Source organism: Melozone crissalis, unplaced genomic scaffold, assembly GCF_028551555.1.
Source record: "Melozone crissalis strain CALT ecotype California unplaced genomic scaffold, PUWL_Pcris_2 ptg000063l_1, whole genome shotgun sequence".
Taxonomy (NCBI): domain Eukaryota; kingdom Metazoa; phylum Chordata; class Aves; order Passeriformes; family Passerellidae; genus Melozone; species Melozone crissalis.
In genome coordinates, this window is record NW_026535841.1 from 4,846,385 (window position 1) to 4,871,123 (window position 24,739).

The window sequence follows — 24,739 nt, forward strand, 5'->3', positions numbered from 1 at the left end:
CACATGGTGAACCCAGTGTCCTGTGAACATGTTGTGCTGAGGGTTGGCTTTCCAGCATGGCATTCCCCTGCTCCCACAGCTCTCAGGTGGGTGGCTGTCCTCACTGCTAGAGCAAAAAGGGACTTCTCAATAAGTTGCATCTGCAGGTGCCCCTATAGATAAATCCTTGCATCCCTGTTTTCTCCATTGCTTGATAAGAACAGATAAGATGTCCTGCAGGGTCTCCCTGAGGCATTTGTGCAGTGGAGTGATCCATGGTTGAATCTGAGCTTTGCAGGCAGTGCCAGCATTACTCATTGCTTTGGCCTCGGTGTAACCCTCCCGAGGGGCTCCCTGGGAGAGGGTGACTTGCTTTGAAACCCTGCCCTGGAAATGCAACCAGCTGGAGCTCTGAGGACCCACAGAAGAAACAATGGAGCAGCTCAGTGCCCCAGGGGAGATGCTGACTCAGCATTCCCTTGGGAGCCCAGGAGAAACTTGCACAAAACAGGGAATGTTTCCCAGCTTGCCATTTCTCTACAGCCCAGTAGTTCTGAGTTTATCTTGTTTTACAGTATGATTTTTAACTTTCTGGGAAGGTGTTTTAGTGATTGCTTCTTAGGTTTTTTTAGTATGTTAGTGATAATTTGTAGCAGAGGGAAGAGCCAGATCATAAAACAGTAGGAGATTATTCAGAGGTTGGCTTGGAAGAGCAGCTGTGTTGTTAAGTGAAAGTAATTTCCTAATTTATGCTTACTTTGGAGGCAGGGATATTTATAGGTAATAATAATTGCTGACACTATGGCAATGAAAAGAGAGGGGCTGAGGTTGTTTATGAGAGTAGATGTGATAGGTTTTATTTCCAGTTTTCTCTGCTGATAGAAATCCCTTAAGTTATGAGTTGCTCGATGCCACTGGGAGAATGATGGTGTAAGGTTCTTGCTAAACTGTGCTAATTCAGAGGGGAAGAAAACACTGCCCTGAGAAAAGAATTATCTTGTTTGTGTGAATCTTGGACCAAGTCCTGGAGGGCTGTCAGCCTCCTCCCAGATTTTTATAGCTTGAGAGGAAAACTATAAAGCTACAATGCATAATGAGGGAAAGGGGAGTGCAAGTGAATGATGGAGGCACTCCAAACAAAGGGCAGAGCAAAGAGATCTTTAAAAGAACAAGCTAAGAACAACAGATTAATTTGTTAGAATTTTAGTGTTCTCTGTTGCCTCTTTGTGTTTTCCATAACTCTTTAGTTGATGATCCATGATCTGTGTAGAAGCACTGTGGGTCTGAGGTGGAAGCTTCCTTGGGTTTTGCCTGAGACCAGAAGCTGCTTTAATCTCATAACACTGTTGGGGAGCATTTGCTTAATAGAAGCAAAGGAAACAAACCAGTTCTGTGCTGGAAGAGCCTTTTTCTTGGTTTTGTGGAGTGAAGCTGCTCAGCCCCACTGTCTTTAATACACCACTTGTGTTTTGATCCTATAGACCTGGTTGTGCCTAATTCCAGGTTCTGGGACTGCAGCACAGACTTGCTCACCTGTGCATTGCAGTCCATGATCAGTGCACTGCAATAAAATATCTGTGACACCTCTAGAAAAGTTTAGGAGACCGTGGTATATTTGCTACTGGTCTGATAAATGAATACTTTGTGTATTGTGTTTTATACACAAATACTTTGTGTATTTGTGTATTACTTTGTGTAATACTAAATGTTTACTTTGTGTAACTCAGTTAAGCTAAACTTGAAAAGAAGTTGACCTGGAAGTTCTGTTGGAATACTTGGATGCTGCTGTGAGCTTGAGACAGGAGCTGTGCAGTGGGAGATGCTGAGTGCTTCTGGTGGTTCTCTGTAGCTCATTTGAATAAATCAATATGCAGCTAAATTGTGGATACCACACATGCATCAGTGAGAAACTGTCATGGTAAACTTGATTGCTGGTATTTTTTGTTAAAAAGCACATTGAATTTAACAATAGAAATTATTGCTGGTCAAAACAGACCTTAAGTGAAATTCCCCCTTTTCAGAAGGTTATGTCAAATGTGTTAGAATATAATTTGAAAGTTGTATCAAAGTGAAGGACTGTGGCAAAAGGGGTAGAATACTGTCCTAAATTGGAACTTTTTTAAAAGTGTTTATATCAACATGAAAAGAATCAATAGCAGCTGAGCTGGCTATTCAGGGGAATGTTGTCAGCTCCTATGGATTAATAAAAGTGTATTAATTTGTACTATTTATTCAGAGCTTCCTCTAGTCATCTGTTCTGTGTGCATGTAAAATATACATATGATTATTTTCTAGGCTTTGCTGAATTTTTTTTTCAGTGAAGTAAGACCTTACATTAAGCAGACACTTAAAAGATAGTTTGGGTCATTCATGCGAACATTTCGAGGAAGGAAATATTATTGCCTTAAAAATGAAACCTGATAGTCAAATTTGAAATAAAAGGAACAAAAATGAGAACTTGGAAAGAGTTCAAATTCACAAGAGAACTGAAATATTTATTGTGTTCCATCATGTTCTACACTTCCCAGAAATCAGGTAACAACAAACAGCAGCACAGATTTTCAGCACTCCCCAGTGCAGACACTGGTGGCTGATCTCACTGTCAGAATTGGGATGTGGGGCCTCATTTGGAAATAAGCACTTCAGTTATTTTAATTTCCCCCTGTGTCTGGTGTCTGGTGGTGTTTGCAATAACCAGCATTACAGGGCTTCTCCAGGGGCAGGGGGCTGTGGCAGTGGGCATGAAACTGCAGCTGATGAGCCTGAGCAGGAGTTTGGAACTCACCTGTCACATTTGCTTTGTTCCCTGCAGGTCTCTGAACATGGACTTTGAGAATCAGGACAAAGAGAAGGACAACAGCAGCACCACTGGGTCATTTAATGGCAACAGCACCAATAACAGTAAGGGTCAGCTTTACTCCTTCCTTTGTGCTTCACCTCAGGGCTGCACCTCCTGCTTCACCTGTGGCTGTGTCTGAGCTGCTGCATTGCAGATTCCCAGGTCCCAGCTGTGTCTGGGCACTCCCACCTGCAGATTCCCAGGTCCCAGCTGTGTCTGGGCACTCCCACCTGCAGATTCCCAGGTCCCAGCTGTGTCTGGGCTCTCCCACCTGCAGATTCCCAGGTCCCAGCTGTGTCTGGGCACTCCCACCTGCAGATTCCCAGGTCCCAGCTGTGTCTGGGCACTCCCACCTGCAGATTCCCAGGTCCCAGCTGTGTCTGGGCTCTCCCACCTGCAGATTCCCAGGTCCCAGCTGTGTCTGGGCACTCCCACCTGCAGATTCCCAGGTCCCAGCTGTGTCTGGGCTCTCCCACCTGCAGATTCCCAGGTCCCAGCTGTGTCTGGGCACTCCCACCTGCAGATTCACAGGTCCCAGGCTGTGTCTGGGCACTCCCACCTCTCTGTGCTCTGACACTGCTGTCCATGGCTGGATCACACCCCTGGAAGCTGAATTTAAAACATCAACATAACATTTCCATAATGCATAAAAACTGCATGTGGCACAATTTGTCAGGCTTGACTGGAAATGGGAACAGCTTACTTTGAAAAAAGCCACCCCACAGTCAGGAGAAGGGGGTGTAATTCCTTTTTTGGCTGGAGCTCGTTGCTGTGGTGTGTTGGCCAGTGTGTAAGCAGGGAGGGATTGCAGGGTGCACTGACAAATCCCTGAGGAGGATTCTCCTTATCAGTAGAGAAACTGAAGCAGAGAGTTCACATGGCTCTGGGAACTCATTTATAATGGACCACAAAGTATGTGTCTGCACACTGTCTATTCAGGGTGGGATTAACATGTCAGCTCCTGCATGGTGACTGTCCCTTCTGTGGGCTATAAATAGATTGCAGGCAGCTTGGCCATCTGACATGCACAGTTTTGCAGGTGAAAATATGGAGCTGATCAGTTAGAGTGGAACACAGTGTGCACAGTGTGTTGTAAATTCATACTTGTGTTTAACTGAAGGCAATTTATATTGCCATATTTTGAGAAAAGGCAATATTCACTCTAGAGTGAAATAGTTTCCCAGAGTATAGAAGGCAGGAGTGAGAAGCCCTGTGCATGGAACCCTGAATGCCAAGCTTGTTTTGTTTAGAGCAAGAAGCATAGCTTTAAAATGAGGAATGAAATAACATATGTTGTATGTGTCTCTTGCTGGTTTGTCTTTTCTAATGTAGACTCTTGGAATTTAAATAGTTGTCACAGCACTGCTTCTGTTGGCAGCACAGAGCAAAGAGGTTGCTGTGCTTGGTGATACAGCAATGAGCAGTTGAGGCTTTTGGCATCTGGGAAGGAAGAGAAGACAGTCTGGGGCTGGGGAATAAGCACATTAAGGGGATTAGCTGTCAAAATGATCAGAAATTAAATGAAGAACTCTGACATTTAATGCTGCAGGCACTAATTCCCAGATGCCAAGGTGGTGTGCAGTGTGTCATTTCTGGGTTTTTGTTTGGTTTGGTTTTTCTCTTGGGAAGTTGAAGGACATGTGAATAAATGTGCTTTCTCAGAGCAGGAGGAATCAGATCTAAGTCACAGATTAGAATTTTTGTGTCTTCACACTGTCACCACTGGACTCTCTACATTGCACTTTACCTTAATGTGCCAGACCTCAGCAATGCAGAAATCCCAAATGACTGAGTTCTTCTGCTCTTTATTTTTAAAATTTATTATGCTACTTATGTTTAAGAGTCATAGATCATGGCATGGACTAATAAATGACATCACCATGTGCAACTGTCATGACTTGCATGCTTTTTGTTCACCTTTTCTTTTATGAAAATGGTTGAATATTTATAACAGATACTAAGTTGTAGTGAATGCATTTCATGTGTTTGGGGTTTTCCCACATACTCAGATACATTGGTAACTGAGTTGTACAGGTAACCTGTTACTTATATGACTTGCCACTCCTGACAAGAAAAAATAAAATAAGACACATTCTTACACAGAAACACTGACACACAATCTGTATATATTTACTTGACTGTGTATGTCTCAACCCTAAAGGTTACCCTTCAAAACCTAGGACTGATAAAACCCCCTTCATACAGCAGTATTTAATTATTTTAGGATAACACAGTGGATGACAAGCTGGTTTTACATCTCTTCTAGGTCTTAGTCTTGTATTATTTTCTATTGGTCACTTACCAAGTGACTATTGCAGATGCTCCCTCTTGTTACTTTAGTGCTCTACAAGTAGAAGTGTGTCTTGTATTTTTAATTGGGTTGCTGCTTCTGGCTTCTTTCCTCCTCAGGGATCAAATATAAAAATAGCTACAGAGACTGCTTAAGTCTTGGAATTTGTGGGGTTAGGTGGACTTCTCAATTTTGCTGGTGATTCTGAAAACTCAGAAATACAGTAAAAGTTGTCCTGTCCCATGATTAACATCCCTGGTATTCACACTACATGGGTGAGGTGAGGGAAATGCTAAGAAGAAAACAATTCAGTATCTGTGCCCTGTTTAAAATTACTGCCAGCTATGAAATGTGAGCCTGAATTTGTGATGGTTTTTAGCAAAAAGGCAATTACAGTGCACTTCACTGACCTGGTGGTTTCATAAACAGATAAATGACTTGGGTATTTTTTGAAAACTACCCTTTATTGCTAGGCTTGATATTATCTCATGATTGCAGCCTGTGATGGAATTTAAGAGCTTGGTGGCCTTCCCCCAAGTGGAATTTGAGCTGTGGCACCCTTTGCATGAGCTGGGCCAGCCTAACACTGGTCAGAGATTAATTAAACCTCACATATGCTCTGTTCAACACATTTATGTGTCTCAGTGTAAAGTGATTCTAATCCCTCAATAATGTTAATTTTCATAGCTTGTCATTCATTCTGTCCATGGCACGAGATCAGACTGAGCCCTCAGACCCTGCGTTCTGCAGGGCCCAGCTGGAGCCTCCTCAGGCAGCTGTGCTGGGCTCACAGAGCACCAAGAGGGAATGTGCTGCCAGAGCCCTGCCCTGGGCTGGGCTGTGTCCCTGTGTGTCACCAGTCACCAGCTCAGTGTCCCCCTCTGTCCTGCAGGTATTCAAACCATCGATTCCACCCAGGCGCTGTTCCTGCCCATCGGAGCGTCCGTGTCTCTCCTCGTCATGTTCTTCTTCTTCGACTCAGTTCAAGTTGTCTTTACAATATGCACAGCAGGTGACTCAGTTTGCTTCTCTTTATAAGACTTGCAATAGAACAGAAAGTGTTGGTATAATTAAATATTGTTGGTAAGAATTATAATACATGTCACAGTACATTAAAAAAAAAAGAATCCTAAGGTTTCACAGTTGTATTTTCATGTCTGTGTAGCTATAAATAGACAAGTATTATTTGAGAAGTATTTTCCACTTAGACATGTGCTACACCTACTGAACTATAAATTGCCAGAGGTCTAAACATGCCCAGATGTGTTATTTTGCATGAAGTTCACTTGTTTATAAATTGGTGCTCAGAACTGTACATGGTACTTCAGAATTCAAGCACTTCATGGGAAATAACTGTGGGGATCCTATCCAGAGACTTCTTTCCTACTTTAATTTAGTTTTGCTTTAATGCAATTTTTCTCTTTCTGGTCTCACTAACATTTGAATATTAGTCTTTTGCACTGCTTGAATTTAGAACAAAATTGAAATTTACCTGCAAATAAGTTGCAGATCCTCCAGTCCTGTTTAGCATTTACATTTTGTCTTTTAAATAAATGCCACGGCATTGCTTTTTGCAAAATTTAAGCCTATTGATCTTTTTGGAATTCTTCAAGAGACCAGCTGCTGTTGAGAGTAGCAAGATTCTTCCTACTGCTCCAGATACACAGCAGCTTCTAAAAATTGTGCTCAGTCCACATACTGAGTCTGTGAAGTTTTTAAACTCCTAAATACCTCTCATCCTCTCCTGCTTCACTGCAGGCTTTGCCCTTATGGTTTAACTCCTGAGCTGTGCCAGCCTCTTAAACAGGGCTGATGTTGATGGGTGAAATTTAAATCTCTTGTCTTGGGGCTCCTGTCTAATTCTGCCTCCTCTAGAGGCCTGTTGAATTCTGCTTTTATAACTTTGTCCTATGGAACATATGTTCTTTCCTATTAAAAAAATACTTCTGATAGATTCTACTGTATGCTAGATATGAGGGAAATATATACAAACAAATAGATAAGATGTTACAAGGAGAGATTTATGACAAAAGAGGAATTTTAATTTGTTGGGGTTATTGGTTGATTTATTTTTAAAATGACCTTGGGAATTGTAACTTTGTTTGTAACACTTGTGTGTGTAAGTGGAGGATCCTGTGTCCCTTGGGGCTTGTTGCAGGTCTCAGGGGACTGGGGGTCAGTGCTCTTTGGTATCTTTATTCTCAAACCTGCTTCTATGGTGTGTTCATGCTCTTCCTTGGGCTTGCATGGGCCCAGAACCTCTGAAATGCAAAGCTTCCTCAGAGGCTGTACTGCAGGGTGGGGAGGGACCCTGCTGGAGTTGTGCACCTGGGGCTGTGGAACTTGGTCCCTCTGTCCCTTGAAAGGGACAGACCAAGCTCAGGCCATGCTATTTTACATCCTCTGTAGCTAGCAGGGGCTGATGTGGGGAACTGCTACATTACAGCTATGTTTGGTTTCTTAAACCCCTCTCAAATCTTCCTCTCACAGAGATTTGCCTTTCAGGGAAGAGTCAGGAGCAAGCACAGGTGCAGCCAAGGCCAGGACCCAGTGCTGGCAGAGGGCAGAGCCCAGGCTGGCAGTGCCTGCAGGCAGGAGTTAAGCCAGGGGACTCCTTGGGAGTCAGGATTGAGGCTGGAGGGGGACCTGGAGGGGACAGGAGCCTGGGGGCTGGAAGCCTGGGCAGTCAGAGCAGCACTGGGAGCAGCTCCTCCTCCTCGTGTCAGTTCAACTCCCACTCTGAAGGAGCCCAGCACGGGGACACGGCTGAGCCCAGCATGGGGACCCCGCTGAGCCCAGCATGGGGACAGGGGCAGGAGGTGCAGGGTTCCCTGCTGGGCAGAGCTGGAGGAGAGGAAAGGGGAGGAGAGATTGCAAGGGCAGAGAGGGCTGAGCTGTGCTGGGGGAGGCAGGGTGGGAGCAGGAAGGGCAGGCAGGACTTGGGGCACAGGGCACAGGGCACAGGGGCACAGGGCACAAGTTCCTGGGCAGTGCTCTCTGCCAGGCACCTGCAGAGGGGTTCTTAGTTCAGTCTGTGCAGAGGTGCCACACTGCTCGTTCTTTCCCTACCATTTCTGGTTTTCTTCCCCCCTCTGAAATACTGACAGAACTGTGAGTTTTCATGGTGCTGTTTAATGCACTGACTTTTGAAATTCTCTCTTTAAATTATTTAAGTTCTCCTTTTTTAGTTTTGTTTTGTTTCAAATCCTCCTCCCACCAGAACGGAAAAATGTGGTTTGACCAAACTGAATTTTTCTCTGGTTGGCTTAAGCTGTGTAGAGAATGGCTTAAACTGTAAGACAATGTTTGATTCTTTCCCATCATCTTCATTTGAGAAGAGAACAAAAATCCCTTTTAAAAACCAGCAACAAATTTTTTTTTAAGGAATAAGTAGAGGACAGCACAAAGATCTGAATGGCAGCATGCAAAAACTTCCAAGACTGTGATTTTCATGGCAGTCTGTTCTGGCTGCACAGTTTTGGATGTGTGCTGCTGACATGTCTGTGTCTCCACGCCCTCATGTTCCATCCTTTTAAACAGTCCTTTAAAAAAACTGGAAGGAAAAATGATTATAAATACCAGCAGTTACTAAATGTTTTTAGTACTAAATGTGTGGGTGGGATAAGTATGCTGCTTGAAAAAGAAAATGTTTATGGAAATAGTCTGTTTGGATATTTATGTATTTTTATCATTCTGTTTTCAAAAACCTAAAGCACTTTGTATTTTAAAAAAAGTGAGGTTGCCAGCTACTGGCTATAAGTTATTTGAAGTTGTACTGTGTTTTAGTGATGAATAAAGAGATTTGAGTGAGATGAGGGAAAAAATTACTATGTGAGTTAAAAAGTGGAAAAAACCTCTCTATTCTGCTGAGTTAGTCTGTGTCATGTTGAAAAACTGTAAGGAAATCTCAGAACCAGTTTGTAGTAGATTTTTTTTACTCAGAATATGTGAAAACTGTTTTTCTTGCTGACATGCTTATGAATAAATTTAAGACTTTTTTTAGGGTTTGGGGATGGGGCATTGCATTCCTTTGAGAGCTTTTGTTTTATTTCAGTCTGAAGGCTCACTGTTGTGCAGAAAACCTCAGAGCTTTGAGCTGCTCATGCTGGAATAACACTGAGCATATGATAATAGGACATTGTTGCAAGAGCTTTTTCAAATTGGAGAAGCATGTTTGTGTACTGTAGAAATTAGGTCTGAATGTCCTAATATTCCCTTTTCTTCTTTCCATAGTCCTTGCAACAATAGCTTTTGCTTTCCTTCTGCTCCCGATGTGCCAGTACTTAACACGGCCTTGCTCACCTCAGAACAAGTAAGGACTTGAGCAATCCTTTGCTCCTCTTCTTGTGTGTTGTATTTCTTTCCTTTAATGAGAGTTCTTTAATAAGCATTAACCTCAGGGCTGATGTTTGTGCATGTTTTTTTGTGCCAACATCATGTTTCCACTGTGAAAGTAGGAAGCACAATTTCTGCAAGTCACTCACACTTGCCAGCCTGGGAAATGCAATACCATTACAGGGAACTAGATTTCCCAACAGTGATTTTTAATAAGTTTGGCTTCTTTTGGCTGAGATTTTAGAGTTTGGGACTTGGCACTGGATTTTAATGTTTGTTAACGTTGGACTCTGGATTTTAATGCTGGCTCTTTTGAAGACTGTAGTTAAACCAGTGGAAATTACAGTTGTTAATGTCATGTTTTGAAACTACTTTTGTTTTTTAACCTTGTGATTGGAGTTTATGTTGCTAAAAGCACTATCTTAGGTGGTGCTAGGAATGTTGGTGATTTCAAGAGAGGTGCCAAGATTTAGAGGATTTTTCCATCTCTGCAGTTCGTGCTTTACACATAGTATTTGAATGTGGGGAAAACTTTGATTTTGTTGCTGTTTTGGTACCTATTTGTGGCAAAGGAACTTCCCTTCAGTTGTTCTTGGCATCTTTCATCAGCAGTTGAGCCATGTTCCAGCAGTGTCCATTTTCTGTTCTTTAAATGGAAACATAAAATCCTCCAGCTGATGTTTGTGTGTTGTTCTAGGATTTCCTTTGGCTGCTGTGGCCGTTTCACTGCTGCTGAGTTGCTCTCGTTTTCTCTGTCTGTGATGCTTGTCCTTATCTGGGTCCTAACTGGCCACTGGCTCCTAATGGATGGTGAGTATGTGAATTAAGGAGTTTTACTGCTGGTTTGTGCCTCTTCTGACACATCATTTGCCTGGTGATGATGGATGAAATTTGCTAATATTAATGGCTGGCTGCTGAGCTGTGGGGCAGACTCCCTGACAAGGCACTGCCAGGAACATGCCAGGGGAGTGCTTGGAACACCTGTTTTTCTGGTTTGTAAAAGCTTCCAGGGAAGTGCCAGAACACTCATGAAAGATATTCTGCACCTGTGTGGTGTAGGGTGAGTGGCCAGATTGAGTTAAGGATGTGTGGAGACAGTGGTTGGTTGTGATTCATAGCTTGACTCTAAAAATCTGGTTAATTTTTGGTGTACATCTTGTTGTTTATTGGTTCTGATGCTGAAATAATTTGTTGTGAGGCAGCTCACAGAGGCTGGCTGGCTTTGATCTCTGCAGTGCTGGCCTTGTGTGGTGAGATGGGCGAAACTGGCAGTCAGCCAGCTGGCTTGAGGGTGTGATTTATTGGGTTTTTTCATGGTGTTTGACCTGAATTCACAGCTTACTGTTCCAAATAGGAGCCTTCATCCTTCCCTCCTGCCTTCCAGATCTCTTGTGCTGTCTCTGGCACTTAGTTAATCACATGGTAAACTGATCCAGCTCACTAGAATGGCAGCATACTTGGGTTTTACCAGCCTATTTTTCTGCTGCTGCAGTGAGATGAATTGAATTATTGTATAGTCAGGTATGTGCTAAATTTGGCAGGAGGTGAAGTGGCAGCATGATGGGATCTGAGGGGATGGAGTGGATGTAATAGCAAAGGCATGAAGGAATAGCCAGGAGCAGGACCTCTGCTTCTCAGCAGTGTCAGGCAGCTAAATTGGCTTAGCACATGGTGTAATGGCACACTGAGGTCGTGCTTGCTTCAGGAAAAATTGCTGCAACAACATTACCTGCACTTGAAATAGTTTGTTACAATAGAAAACATTCATCCCATCAGCTTCCAGCTCCTCCTAAATGAGGTAGCAGCAGCAGCAGCAGGTCCTTAGCCCTGAAACCTCTGTGGCACCATCATTCTTTCTTTTATATGTGGGCACTGTGCTTCATTCATGGTTTGAACTGCTTTAAAAGTCCCACCTGTTGTATGGAAGGGACATACCTTTTAAAATACCAGATGGTAAATGAAAAAATGCAGACAGTCTATTTGTGATAAGCAGAGTAGCCCACCATGAAATCAAGGGTGACACTTGATCTGCAGTAGCTGCAAAGCTAAAAGGAATGTCAAGTGTGGATTTTGGCAGAATCTGAAGAGTTGTCTACACCAAGATATCAACAGAAGCATTTAGTTAAAAATAGTTATTTTTGTGAGTGCTTCAGTCTGACATGGTGGACTTAGCAGTAATTCATCTACAGAGCTCTGAGTGCTGTGCAGAGTGGTGTCTGGCTTCTCTTTCTCTTGGAGGCTTTTTATGATTTACTGAATTGCGTTGCGCTGTCTCACTTTGAATTACTTTATGTAGTTTATTAAGGGAGCTTGAACTATATAGGTGATCCTCCTGTCATTTGTTCCAATCCAATTAAATCAGTGTTTGCCAGTGACACTAAACAGGGAATAGCTTTTATTGGCCTTTGTCAGGGAAACAGACTGGAGCATTAGACTCATCCTGTGCTGCTGCATTTGGGACCCCATCATCTCTGCCTTCTGTGGGACTGACTCCTGGAGATGCCGGGGATTCGTGTCCGGAGGGCAGCGCCGGGGCAGCCGCGCCGGGGCAGCCGCGCTCACTCGCGTGTCCGGGCCCAGCGCTCCTGTCCCTAGGGCAGCGCTGCAGCTCTGCCTGTGCCCGGCCCGCTGCATCCCCTGTTCCGTGTTCGGCCGTCGGCAGAAAATGAACCGGGGGCTGTGAACGTGCTGCTCATGGCCCGGGCGGGGCTGTGGGAGGAGCTGCAGGAACGGGGCGGGTGCTCCTGGTGAACCCTGGCTGTTCGCTCGGGGCTGTGCGTTGGTTCTGTCGGTGTGAAAGAGCTCTGCAGCTCCAGAGCTGAGGAGAACACGGGAAATACTTCTCGGTAATTGCCAGTCCTTACGAAATGGAGGTGTGGTGGTTCTTGCTGGAGCCCGAATCCTTCAGTGCCCAAATCCTACCCTGTCCCTGCCCTCACAGCCCTTGGCTGTGGTTCTAAAGGCAGGGACGTGTTCCAGGGCAGAGTGAGCCCGTGCTGGCTCTGAGGGGTTGTTCTTTTATGCACCTTTATAGGTATTGAAGTGCTCATTTCTCAGAGCAGATTGCTGGATGACAGAATCACCAAGGATGGTCACTGTTTCCTGGTAAAGCCTGGTTAGAATGAAAGCTTTCCTAAATAGTGGACAGAGCTGGAGATGTACAACAGGAATGCTGTAGATGTGTGGAATATCTGTAGCTACAGAGTGAATGCCATGGTCACAGATTCCCCAGGAGCTGCTGCACCAATTGGGCTGTGTTCTTACTCCCTTCTCTTAAAATACCCTTCCATCAGATCAGAGCTTCACCTGGTGGCCTGAGGGGGAAGTTAAAGCCTCCCCAGCTTACACAGTGCCTGGTAAACCAGACTCTGCACCAGCAGCATCTTGGAGCTTTCACCTGCTCTGGATGCAGGAGAGCTGGAAAGCTGCCAGAGAATCTAATGACATATGCAAGAATATTCTTAATCCTCAGACTATCCCAGTTCCATAAGGTGTGTGTTTGCAGGGACTCTGGAGTTAATTTGTTCTGTTAATTGATAGTTAACTCCTCCAGTGCTTTCTTATTCAGCCTTGTTAACCCATTGCCCAGCACTTCCAAACCAGAGCTGCTGGTTGTGTGGCTGCTCTACCTCTTTTCCTGTCTTTATCTCATCTTTGGCTATTTTTTAATGATTTGAGGTATATTTCAGTGAAGATCTGCCTTATATCATTTGTCAACACTATGCATGAGCTTGGATAGGGAAGCTGCCTTCCATTTAGAGGAGTCCATTGCCTGCACTTTGGCCCATATTACTTGTACTTGCTCTTGGGCATTCCTGCTTGCTTTTTAAATTTACCAGTGTTTCTTAAAGCATTTACAGAACTGTGTAATTATTAGCATGTGTGTTTCACTGTCAGCTGAAGGATTTTTTCCATCTTCTTTTCTACCCAGTATTTGCTTAGTTTGATGCCTTGTGCATGTGGCTGTGTTCATTTCAGTGGGAGAGAAATGCAGTGTGTGAACAACAGATAAAACTCATACTGGTTACAGTATTTCCATTTCTCATTAATTATAACCTGGAAATCCTCTCCTAAATATAGGCTTGCTTGAGCTATTATTAACACTGGCTTTAGAGAAACCTCTTTGATGTAAAACAGTCTGTTCCCTTGTATTTGCTCTTCTGCTGAGGCAGTCTGTAACTCAGGGCTATACTGAATTACTGAATGCAATTCTTTTCCTTGCTGCTTTGCTGTGTCAAATTCTTTACACCTCAGTAATTTGCTCACATTTTGTAGCTAGTTACAGTTGTGCAGCGTGACTCAGAGTACATTTTATATCAGTGACCCCACTGCTTTGTCAGAACTTGCTGCTGTGATCCTGGGGTTGTGCTGAGGTTGCCAGTTCTCAGGAGATAAGGTGGGCTTGGCAGGATTCAGGATTGCTGGGGTCCAGCCCCTGGGCACTGCAGGCAGCCAGGCTGGCAGGAGCCCAGGGCAGGTTTATCCCATGAGTGTATGGATGTGTTTCCCCAGTGAGTGGATGGAAGATCTCCCCAAGTTTCAGGTGAAACACAAGTGGTTGGTGGCTCCACAGCCCCACAATCACAGCCTGAGAATGCAGAGGTTAATTTGTCCATTTTAGCTGAGTCCAGCTGTCACACTGGTGGGCAGGTGCATAATGAATTGGCTTCCCCTGCAGTTCCAGTTGGCAAAAATGGGATTGTAACTTCTTAAGAATTCCATGCCATGTTAGACAAAGACATGCTGTTGACAAATGTCTGCGTGATTGGCTGTAATCTGATCCCAGCAGGGCTCCATTATTCCTCACAAATAGACTGATATCATAGATGAAAGCTGATTTGCTTTTTAGGATTTTTTTAGAATTTGTTCTATTGTAAGTATTTCTTTGACTATTTACTTGTAACCAGCAGAAATACATTCACTTGTCAGATGAATATCCTTGGTAGAGGAGGCTGGGCTCAAAGAAGCAGGCAATGACACAAATGTGAGGACTGGGTTTTTGTTTGAAATCTTACCCTTCCTACCCTGACAAAATTCCCCTTGGTACAGAGTAAAAATCTGAGCTGTGTCTTGTTGTTTAGCTCATTGATCTGGCTGAAAACTCACCCTTAGGAGGGATTAGGAAAAAACTTACCCATATTTTTTTCCCTAAGCTTTCACACACATTTTGGTTATTGGGAAATCCCGGATATCTCAATGATGATGTTTCATGGTATTCAGGCAGTCTTGCACAGTCTTGCCCAAGCAGAAGTTTGCTTTGAGTGGGTTTTTGTCAGACTAAGTTCTAACAAGTCATGTAACCGTGCCCTTTCTGAATTAAGAATCAAGGATCTTGTTTATTTTATGCATTTCTTAAAAAGAAAAACAATAGAGGAAAAGTAGAGGTTTGTATTTGGGGCACAGAGAATTCAAAATTGTTTTGTTGCCTCTGTTTAAAGTGGGTAGTCAGGGTTGTACAGGGCAGATGGAGTCTCTAGGACAGAGGACATGGAAACATTTCTTTGTGCTGGGTGGTGGAAGTTGAGTGGAACAGGGGGTTGTGCCTGGGGAGGGATCTCTGCATCCAGAGGGATGTGTTTGTAGTTGGCTACTGAATGTATTTGACTTTGTTTGACCCTGCTGAGAAGAAACTCACTGTCTGGAAATGGCAGACAGTCATCTAGTGCATGCAGAGCTGCACAGGTGCAAACAGAGACCTCTTTGGGGTCCTGGGGGGAAGATACTGCTTTGGGATTGGTGTTTTTCTGTTTGTTCTGCTGTTTTTAATGAACTATTGATGTTTTTCATTTTGCAGCTCTGGCCATGGGCCTGTGTGTTGCAATGATTGCCTTTGTCCGGCTGCCGAGCCTGAAGGTTTCCTGCTTGCTGCTCTCTGGGTTATTAATTTATGATGTCTTTTGGGTAAGTGTTTGGTTTGGTTTTGCTAAAACTGTTTTTATGCTTTGGATTTGTAATTGGCCTTGGGCCTGTTTTACATGAATTCTACTGGTATGAAGTTGAGGAAGTTTGGCAAAGCCAGAAGGTTGGCTCCGCCACTCCATTCTGAGATGCTGAGTTCTACAATAGAATACAGAATTATTTCCTTGCTAATTATTTGAAATAATGAATAAATAAGATTAGAATATTTTGACTTCTGCATATTATTAAAAAAACCCCCAGAATTTGGACCTCAGATTTTGAAAGCTGGCTGAAGATGAGAACAAGCACTTCCCACACACACAGAGCTGTGCCCACACTGGCACAGGGCACACGTGCTAACCTCTGATTAGCAGTGAAATCTGCAGAACAGGAATGCCAAATGACTTACAGCCAGACAGGTTGGCATAAAAATCTTAGTGCACTTCTACAAGAAACCTGTCAGGATGTGTTCTGTGATAGCAAGGGGAGTTTGTTTTACCTTTGCATAACACCAAGCACTGATCAGGGCAGCACCCACTGACTGCTGTGGCAGCCAGAGACTCCAGTGGGATGGGCTGTAGCATAAAAGCCTGCTGGAGACAAAGGCTGCTTCATTCCATTTATGAGTGAGCACCATGCTCACCTCTTCTCTGTTCTGCAGATTCCTTCCATTTTCATGATGCTGTTATCTGCATTTGTCATCCCACTCTATCTGCTTGTTGTCCAGACAGATTCTTTGCCAAAGGATCTCAGGATATTAATCAGTATTTTGATATCAAAAAGTATATTCCAGTTATTCTTGAGGATTAATAGTGTAAAAAGCTCTGTCTGAATTTTTGAAATACATTTTGCCTTTTATCATCATAAGGAAAATAGCCTTTCTTTTCTTGAGTAGCAAAGCAAAAATGCATTCAGCTTGAGTTGCCGTGCAATTGCAGTTTGTAACTTCTGATTACCTCGCTCTGTAGGTCTTTTTTTCTGCCTACATCTTTAACAGCAATGTTATGGTGAAAGTGGCCACACAACCAGCTGACAACCCCCTGGATGTGTTATCCCGGAAACTTCACCTGGGACCAAACGTGGGCAGGGATGTTCCCCGTCTGTCACTGCCTGGCAAACTTGTATTCCCAAGGTAAAAGCTTCTGCTGCTGTACTACATGAGAAATGTTTTCCCTCCACACACTTAGCAGTCCTAATTCTGATGGAAAATCCCTGTTGAGTCATTCCCTCTTCATGCTGAAGAGGAATGTGGTGAGCAGTAAGGACTGGACACTTTGCTGATTCATGGACCCTGTCTGGGGTAAAGGTGCCCTGTTCAGAGCAGGATGCACTTCTGGACATTTGGGAGAGTTCTGATGATTGCTAGTGTGACCTCACACTTAAAAACAAAAGAGATGAGGTTTATTATAACATCAGAGCAGTCTGAATTGCTGTGGAATTGCAGATGATTGGGAAGGGGTTGGAAACTGATCCAAGCAAGGGTGGCTTACCAGGCAAGCACAGTGCAGAAGGGAGAGAAGGGAGATCATTCCACGTGTCCCTGCTCCAGGGGCTCCCTGGTGGCTCACATCTGCAAGCAGACACGCCCAGGGCCTGCTGGGGCAGCAGCTCAGTGCAGCAGCAGGCAGGCAGTGAGTTTTGTTGGGGTATTACGCTGTCCTTGTTTCTTTAGGTGTTGGCATGCTGAAATTACAGAGATTAGAAGTTGATTGTCTGCAGTGATAAAACCAAAATTGTTCACTTTGTCAACTTTGTGACATGAAATCACAAAGTTGACAAAGTGAACAATTTTTCATGAAAAACATCTTGAATTTAAGATAATGGTTGACTTTAATTCTTCATCTTTTTCACAAGGCTTTTTCTGGGGATCTGGCATGACTAGTTTTCTGTTTTGTCTGAATGTCCCAAGTGGGTGTACTGCCTTGTTTTAGATCTGCATGTAGAGGGATGGAGATGCACTTCAGTGGTAATGAACAGTCAGATCCAAGGGCCAGCTGGTCCCTCCCATCAGCGCTGAGGAGGGAGAGGACTGAAATACTGGGCCAATGGATCTGTTTCACTGAATGATTTAAGGGCAAAAGCAGCTTAAACACTACTGGGAGAAGGAAACTGGTTTGGAGCAATGTCATCTCTGGATACAGAATTATTTTTATTTTATATTTATCATTAATTCTTCTATATTTTATTTTATTACCAAAATTATAATTTTAAAATAAAATTATAATATTAACAATTTATTTTATAGTTATCATTAATAATTTTTTATTATTATTATATAAAACCAAATGGGTTTACGCAAGCTGAGGTGGTGAAGGAATCACTGAGGAAAACCTCATTAGCCAGCAATGTGCAAGTTTGCCAGTAGAAAGAGGGGCTGTGCCAAATGAAGCTCAAAACCACAGTGGAGGAGTCCAGAGCTTGTCACCTTTTGTTTGGCCATGAACCCAATTCCAGTTCCTCTTTAGTTCCACAGGCAGCCACTTCTCCATGCTGGGGATTGGAGATATTGTGATGCCAGGGCTCCTGCTCTGCTTCGTGCTGCGTTACGATAACTACAAGAAACAAGCCAACAGCGATTCCTGCGGCGCCCCAGGACCAGGGAACATCTCTGGGCGGATGCAGAAGGTCTCTTACTTTCACTGCACACTTATTGGCTATTTTGTAGGTGAGTAATTAGTTCAATATTAAGAGCTGCTGCCTCAGTGAGCAGATGTGGGATTATTGTAGTAGGTTTAAAAGATGATGAAAGCAAGTGTAAAGAGGCTTTGAGAGGATGCTTGGTTATGTTCTTTTTAATCCTCCTCTCTTTGCGTTTATTGGCATGGTCTAGGGAGAAAAGCCCTTCTATAATCTTCAAGGGGTTTTTTTTGTAGTTGTTGTATTTTATTTAGAGGATGAAAGAGAATATCAGCATGCTTTTGTTAGCACTTAGCTTCACTGGCATAAAAAGTGTCATAGCTAATACCTGAGTGATGGGAAAAATAAGGAAGTTTCCAGATGAATTATGCTGTGCATAGTACACGGCAAATTTAAGCAATTCACCTAGGCAATTCCTATATTTTTGTATTCTGATCCTGACATAGTAGTACATGGAGAAAATCATCAATAGGTACAACTGGAATGCTGCTTGTAATTTGCTGTAGCCAGCTCTTTCCTGCCTAATATAAAATAGGCTTTTCCCTGCAGTCAGGGCATGCACGTGCATATCCTGACCTCCCACGGCCCTTCTGAGGCTGAAAAGGAAAGATAATTTTCTACCAACAGCCTTCCTTCCCCCACAGCTTGATTTTTTCCCCCTACATTCCCTTCTGGGAAATGTCCAGCAGAGTCATTCCTGATGTGTACAGCCCTTCCTCTGAGCCTCGACTGCTCAGGCCGGGGGCCACAGACCAGCAGTCTCAAGAGCAGCATTTCAGTGCAACACAATCAGCTTCCCCCTTCACCTTTTGTTGTATTTTGTCTGAATAATTCTTGACTTAAGTCTGAGATTCAAAACTGGACCAAGTGACTCAACACAGCCTAATACTAAAATAGGATAATTTTTCACTGTTTTGTTTGTTTCAACTGCATTCAGGGAAAGCAAAGCACAGAGAAGTAACTTTTCCTCACCTGTCTCAGAATGGGGGTGAAGGAAGCCTCAGTGGGTGAAATGCTGTGAAGATCCATCTGCAACCTGGAGATATTTATAGTGACTTTCTTCTCTTACAGGTTTATTAACTGCAACAGTAGCTTCTCGTATCCACCGGGCAGCCCAGCCTGCCCTGCTCTATTTGGTACCATTCACTTTATTGCCACTCCTCACCATGGCCTATTTAAAGGTAAGAGGGGAGGGCACGTGGGCAGCTCTGGGCCAGCTGGCAGCAGGGGCAGTGTCCTTGCACTGGGAGCAGCTCTCAGGGGAGGATGTGTGTCCCTGGCAGCCCTGGCCCAGCACACAGTCACCACTGCTGTGTCAGGTCAGTCTTCATTTCAGAGGACTGAGCAACTGAGAGATGAGTTCCTGAAAAAGAAGATCATTAATGCACATAAAGTACCAGTAGTTCTAATCTAAATAAATTCTGAAATACTAAATTTTCTTTTAATTGAATATGTGAATTTGTCCTTGTCCTGTTGGTCATGAAATACCACGTGCACAAAGTTTGAACAGTGATTGGAGAGGCAGAACCTTGCTTGCCTTGTCCCAGTCACCTGTTCTGAACAGAAATTGTAAAACTTACCTTTCCTATTCCAGGGCTGTTGTTGAAGCACACATCTAGCACTCTGCAGAGCAGAATATAGGAAAGGGCAGGATTTTCAACCTAAGTAATTATTTCCTTCCCATCAGAAACCTGTTTTGGGTATATCTGCTCTAAAAGTAAGACATTCTGGCCTGACAGGGAAAGGATTTCTTTTTACTGTCTTTATTGTAATTTGTAAAACAGATGAAGAATAGTTTTGCTCTAAGATGTGTTTGCAATTCTGTGTGCATTTTAAAAAGTGAATTCTGAGCAGAGCTGAGCGTTTCTGAGGGCACTGTGTGTGCTGTTTCCCTGCCTAGGGCGATCTACGCCGCATGTGGTCTGAGCCTTTCCACTCCAAGTCCAGCAGCTCCCGTTTCCTGGAAGTATGATGGAACGGACAGGAAGTGACCTGAACTTCTGCCTTGGTCCTTTTCACTTTAATTGTGGCTTTGTTGTCTCCTAAGCTGGACTGGCTGGTACTTGGGAAGGTACCAGCGATGGGACACGTATGAAAGGACTTTGATTAAAGGAGGGAAAGAAACAAAAGCTGAAATCCCAGAGCTCCGTGTGACTCCGTATCTCCCTGCAGATGTGGAATTGGGGACCCTTTGTGCAACTGCAGCCACTTTCCTCTTTTCCTCACTCGGATGGATTAGTACCAGACTATTACCTTTGTGAGAGAGGAAGAGACAGACTTGAAACTAAAAACGGCTTGAAGTCGTTCAAAAACTTGTGAACACTAAAAACAGTTCAGCAAACTGAGGCTTCTTCAGAGAACCCCTCGTGGACATTGGGACCAGTTTCCTGCGGGACTTCGGTTTTGAAAAGAACTGAGACAGAAGGTCTTCTGTCACAATATTGGGTTTTTTTGATTTATTAAATATTTCCTGTGGTGTGAGGTTACTTATTAAATCCACAGACATTGAGTGACTTCTTGCAGTATACATATAAAATTTGTTGTAACAAGTTACATTTCCACCCAGATGTCATATTGCAGTGAAAAAGGGCACGATTTTTATACATATATATATACACACATATAGATATATATATGAATAAATAAAAAGGAAAACCTGCTAAGATCATGCTGTGTAGCAGACAGGGGCTTGCTGTAATTTTTAGCATGTAGCGCAGTTACTCTGGCTTTATGTATATGGATCTACAATGAGCTGCTGTTTTCCCCCCTCCTACAACTGAACCTGCAGTTTAAAACCAAGTGTAGTATTTGTACTGGTTGTACCATGGACTTTAGGGGATATTTGATTTGATCAATGTAGCAAACTAGGGAAGAAACAAGTTCAAACCCAGCCCTGTGTGTCTGAGGGGGGAGGAGGTGGGGGTGTCTTTTTTCTTTTTTTTTTTCTCCTTTTTTTGATATTTTTTTTACAAACAGCTCCCTTGCAGGTTTTTAGTAGTTCCTTCTTGACCAGTGCATGTATTATAGCAGCAATTGTCTTTGTGCTTTCTGATCATAGTAATGTATCACTTGTAAATACATTTTTTCTATTTTCTATTTTTTTGTATTTTTTGCATTTTGTTTCATTAGTGTGCTGTATTTTTCCATGCCCCTGCCCCTCTAAGAAAAAAAAAAAGAAAAAAGAAAAACTGTCCTTTACTGTTGTGACTGGTTGGAATTTGTGTGTTGACTGCTTTTTACCTGTAGCCTGTTCAAATGTGGATTTTATTTTCTTTTTTAAAACCAGCAGTTCAGTTGTTATTTTATTGACTGAAAGGTTTCCCTGAGGTAACTAAACTTTCTTCCTTTCAAGTACTGTGCCATGTGGGGTTTGGGGAGCTCTCCTGAGAGCTCCCAGCTGTTGTTAGGTGACAGATGCTGGGCAGTGTCAGTGGCATGGGAGGAGGAGGAGGAATGTTGGAGCCTGACTCTGAGCACTGAGGTGACTTTGGGACTGGTTTTGTTCCAGGTAAGGGAGGGGTTGGTCAAACACCTGAACCCTCAGGTTGGGTGGTACAAGAAGAGCATATTGGACATGGCAGGAAATTCTGCCCAGCCACAGGTGTGCTGTGTTATTAATGTCATTAATGAACCCTTTCCTCTGTTCTCAGGCAGGTCTGGCACGGGTGGCACAGGGCCTGATGCCTCTGAGCTGGCTGGGATGCACCTCCAGGACAGCTGGAATGGCCCAGGATAAACAGTAAGGCACAGCTCAGCCTTTGCTGGGGAGGCAGGGGCACAAATGTGGGTGGGTGTGGCAGGGGGGACAGTGGGACTTTATCTCTCTGTCTCACACACTCCCCCGAGTTGTTTTCCCTTAGCTGAAAGCATTCCCTCTACCATGTGCCTGCAGTGCTCATCCTCAGGTAACTGTAAACTGTAACTCTTTAACAGTTACAGTAAACTTTTTAATGAAATTATTAGTTCTTCATTGATAATCGTCTTTTTCTGTTCATGCCAGGTGTTAGGTCCCAGCTATACCTCAGACATGAGGTGTATAAAATATTGAGGTGGGTATTCAAATAAAAAACACTTTTTTGGTGGCTTTTGTTTTGCTGAGAAGTTCCAAGCAGTGGAATAACAAATTCAGATCCACTTTTCTACAGCTTTACCTGCCCAGCCTTTGCACCTACCTGACAATTGTGCACAGCTCAGGCGCCATCAGCTTCACAGCAGTTCCCTCCTTTGGAATTGAAACACAAGGTCTTTCTCTGTTTTGCAGCAGCATTTTTAGGCCATGCCTGAGAAAGTTCTAGAAGTGCTAATAAATACTTAATGAGAATTAATTTAGCTTTCCCAAAAAAGCCTGGTCTTGTTAGGCTGTCTTTGCTCCCTGCACTCTGTGCCCCTCTCCTGCACCAGGAGTGAGCCCTTGCTGAGCCCTCAGGGCCCTCTGATCCCTCTCTGCCCCTCAGGTTGTGCTGGGCCCTGCCCAGGTGAGCACCCACTGCACTGGAAGGGTTTGCTGCCCCTTCAGATGACAGGAAAAGCATTTTGGTACTTGGCAGAGGTTCACTGGAGTTTAACTGTACTAAGAAAAAGAGCTGTAAGTTAAAGCTGCAGAGCTTTGTCCCTCAGCTCTCCCTCCTCAAACTATTCAGGGGGGTTAGAAATGGATCCTACCTGGCTGCTCAGCTGTGGGCCCTCCCTGCACAGATGGACCTTTGGGCCTTGTCTTTCCAGGCTGACGTGGCTCCACTGCTTGAGGATCAAACTGCACAGGGGGCTTTGGGTCCTCTGGATTTTGGGGGGCTGTGCAGGACCTGGGTTCCTGTCCCCACTGGGTCTGGTACAGTTGCTGATGCCTTCTTTGTTGAACTCCTTAATAAACTAGACACAAATCTTGCAGCGAGATTGCCCCATTGCCTGCCCCTTCTTCTGGAAAGTTGTCAAATATAACTATTTTATTAATTGACTAATAGAAACCTTCTTGCAGGAGGTAAAATGCTGGCAAAAAAGAGATAGACCAGGGCGTGCTTACAGTTGTCAGGCCATGGATCAGAACTGTAGTGTACAAATCTGCTGACAGGTCTGATTCTCTGCTGCATCTCTGAGAACAGGCAGCTCAGAACTGGTACTGTTTGTATGCTGGTATTTCCCTAAGGTCAGACTTCACCTTACAAACATGATGAGTTCCAAAATGTGAATTTGGAATTAGTTTTTTCATTCAAGTTTCAGCACTGTTACATTTTTTTTATCACTATTCCACACATCTTCATCCTATTATTCTTTAAGGCACTTTGCTTTTTTACTTCAGGATGTCTTTTAAATATACTATTTTCCATCTTTTTCCAAATTCCAGCATAACCTGAACGTGTGGCTGTTCCCAGGTCTGTGTTGATAGTGAGGGCTCTCAGGTGAAACAAAGATCTAATTTAAAATCAGAATAAATTTGGGGTTTTTTTCAGAACAGCTCATCTCCTTTTAGTCTGTAGGGAACTCATGAGGAAGAGTCTGAGCTACATGGTATAAAACCTTTTAGGTCTAGGGTGTGGCAGGAAGTAACTCCTGGTTACTGTAACTGTGTTTTCTAAGAAAGGATTCTCGTTCAGGCTCCACCTGCTTCATGCCTCCTAAGCAGTTTCATGTACTCTTAGAGCCTTGTGGGGCAAAACCACAAAGTCCTTGACAGGTGTCGCTTTTGTTCTTGAAAAGTGACTTATCTCCTTCCCCACTTGTTTCTGATTTATGTGTAACTGATTTTCCCATCTCTGTGCCCCAGCTTTGCAATGTTGGCTGAGTTTGTCACTTGAAAGTTGTGAACAGACCCTTTTCTCCAGGGAGAGCCTGGTCCTGCCCACACCTGGGTTTGTCTGGGGGTGGCTTGCTAAGAGCTGCTGATTTAATGCTGCCAAACTCGTTTGTGTTTTGCTCTTTCAGCAGTTCCTCTGCAACAGCCCTGAGGAGCAGAGCAGACACACTCATCACACAAAGTTCTCTCAGCCAGCAGCAGTGAGGAGTAAGCCTGAAGTGTCCTGCTCTGAGCAGAGCCATTGCTTTGCTCTGGGAGCTCCTTTGTGTGTAACCCTGTTTGCTGTTTTACCCCCAAAGCGGTGCAGGGTCACAGGGCACTGAGCTCTCTCGCTGAACCTGTGGCTGCAGGGAAAAACTTTCAGAAAGCTTTTGTTTTAAAGCTTTTTTTTTTTTTTTTTTTTTTGCTACCTCAAGGTTCTCTCTCCTCTGTCAGCTGAGGTCACAGCCAGCACGGTGGGTAACAGGGATGGTTTCATGCTGCAGCAAATTAGAGCTGGTAATGAGGGAGGCTGAGGGTGAAGAGGGGCAGTCAGCAAGCACAGACAGCACAGCAGATCTGAGAGAAGCACCTGGGCTGGCAGAGTGTCACTGTGCTGGCTCACTGGGGATTCAGCTGGAGCACAGCATAACAGGAACTCTGCACTGCTGCAGTCCTCACATCCCTGCAGCTCCTGGTCTACCTGAGTGGCTGCAATAAGTTAGTGTAAAATATTATCCCACATCTTCAGGTACCATCACTGAAGTGAGCCTGCAGGAATCAAAGAGGTGATACAGGCTGAAATCAAGCTTCATCCAGAGAAGCCCTCCATAATTTACAGCACATTCAAGATGACTGGAATGATTTTCCAGTAGGAATGCTCCTGTTGAATGCACTACCTGGCAAGTGCTGTCAATCCTTACGCACAGTAGAACAAGGAGAAACTGAGCACTTGAGGCCCTTGCCCCAACACGCTGTTGCCCTCCAGCGC

General features: G+C 43.9%; 1 protein-coding gene across 1 annotated transcript in view; it reads left to right on the forward strand.

Moving 5' to 3' along the window:
- Positions 1-21,182, forward strand: part of SPPL3 (signal peptide peptidase like 3) — a 56,730-nt gene extending 35,548 nt beyond the window's left edge. Inside the window, exons 3-11 of the mRNA XM_054288615.1 lie at positions 2,792-2,880; positions 6,001-6,120; positions 9,342-9,420; positions 10,141-10,253; positions 15,238-15,344; positions 16,310-16,473; positions 17,807-18,006; positions 19,050-19,159; positions 19,879-21,182. Coding sequence (XP_054144590.1) covers positions 2,792-2,880; positions 6,001-6,120; positions 9,342-9,420; positions 10,141-10,253; positions 15,238-15,344; positions 16,310-16,473; positions 17,807-18,006; positions 19,050-19,159; positions 19,879-19,950 — 1,054 coding nt within the window. The 3' untranslated portion in view covers positions 19,951-21,182. The remainder of the gene's footprint in view (positions 1-2,791; positions 2,881-6,000; positions 6,121-9,341; positions 9,421-10,140; positions 10,254-15,237; positions 15,345-16,309; positions 16,474-17,806; positions 18,007-19,049; positions 19,160-19,878) is intronic.
- The last annotated feature ends 3,557 nt before the right edge of the window (positions 21,183-24,739 follow it).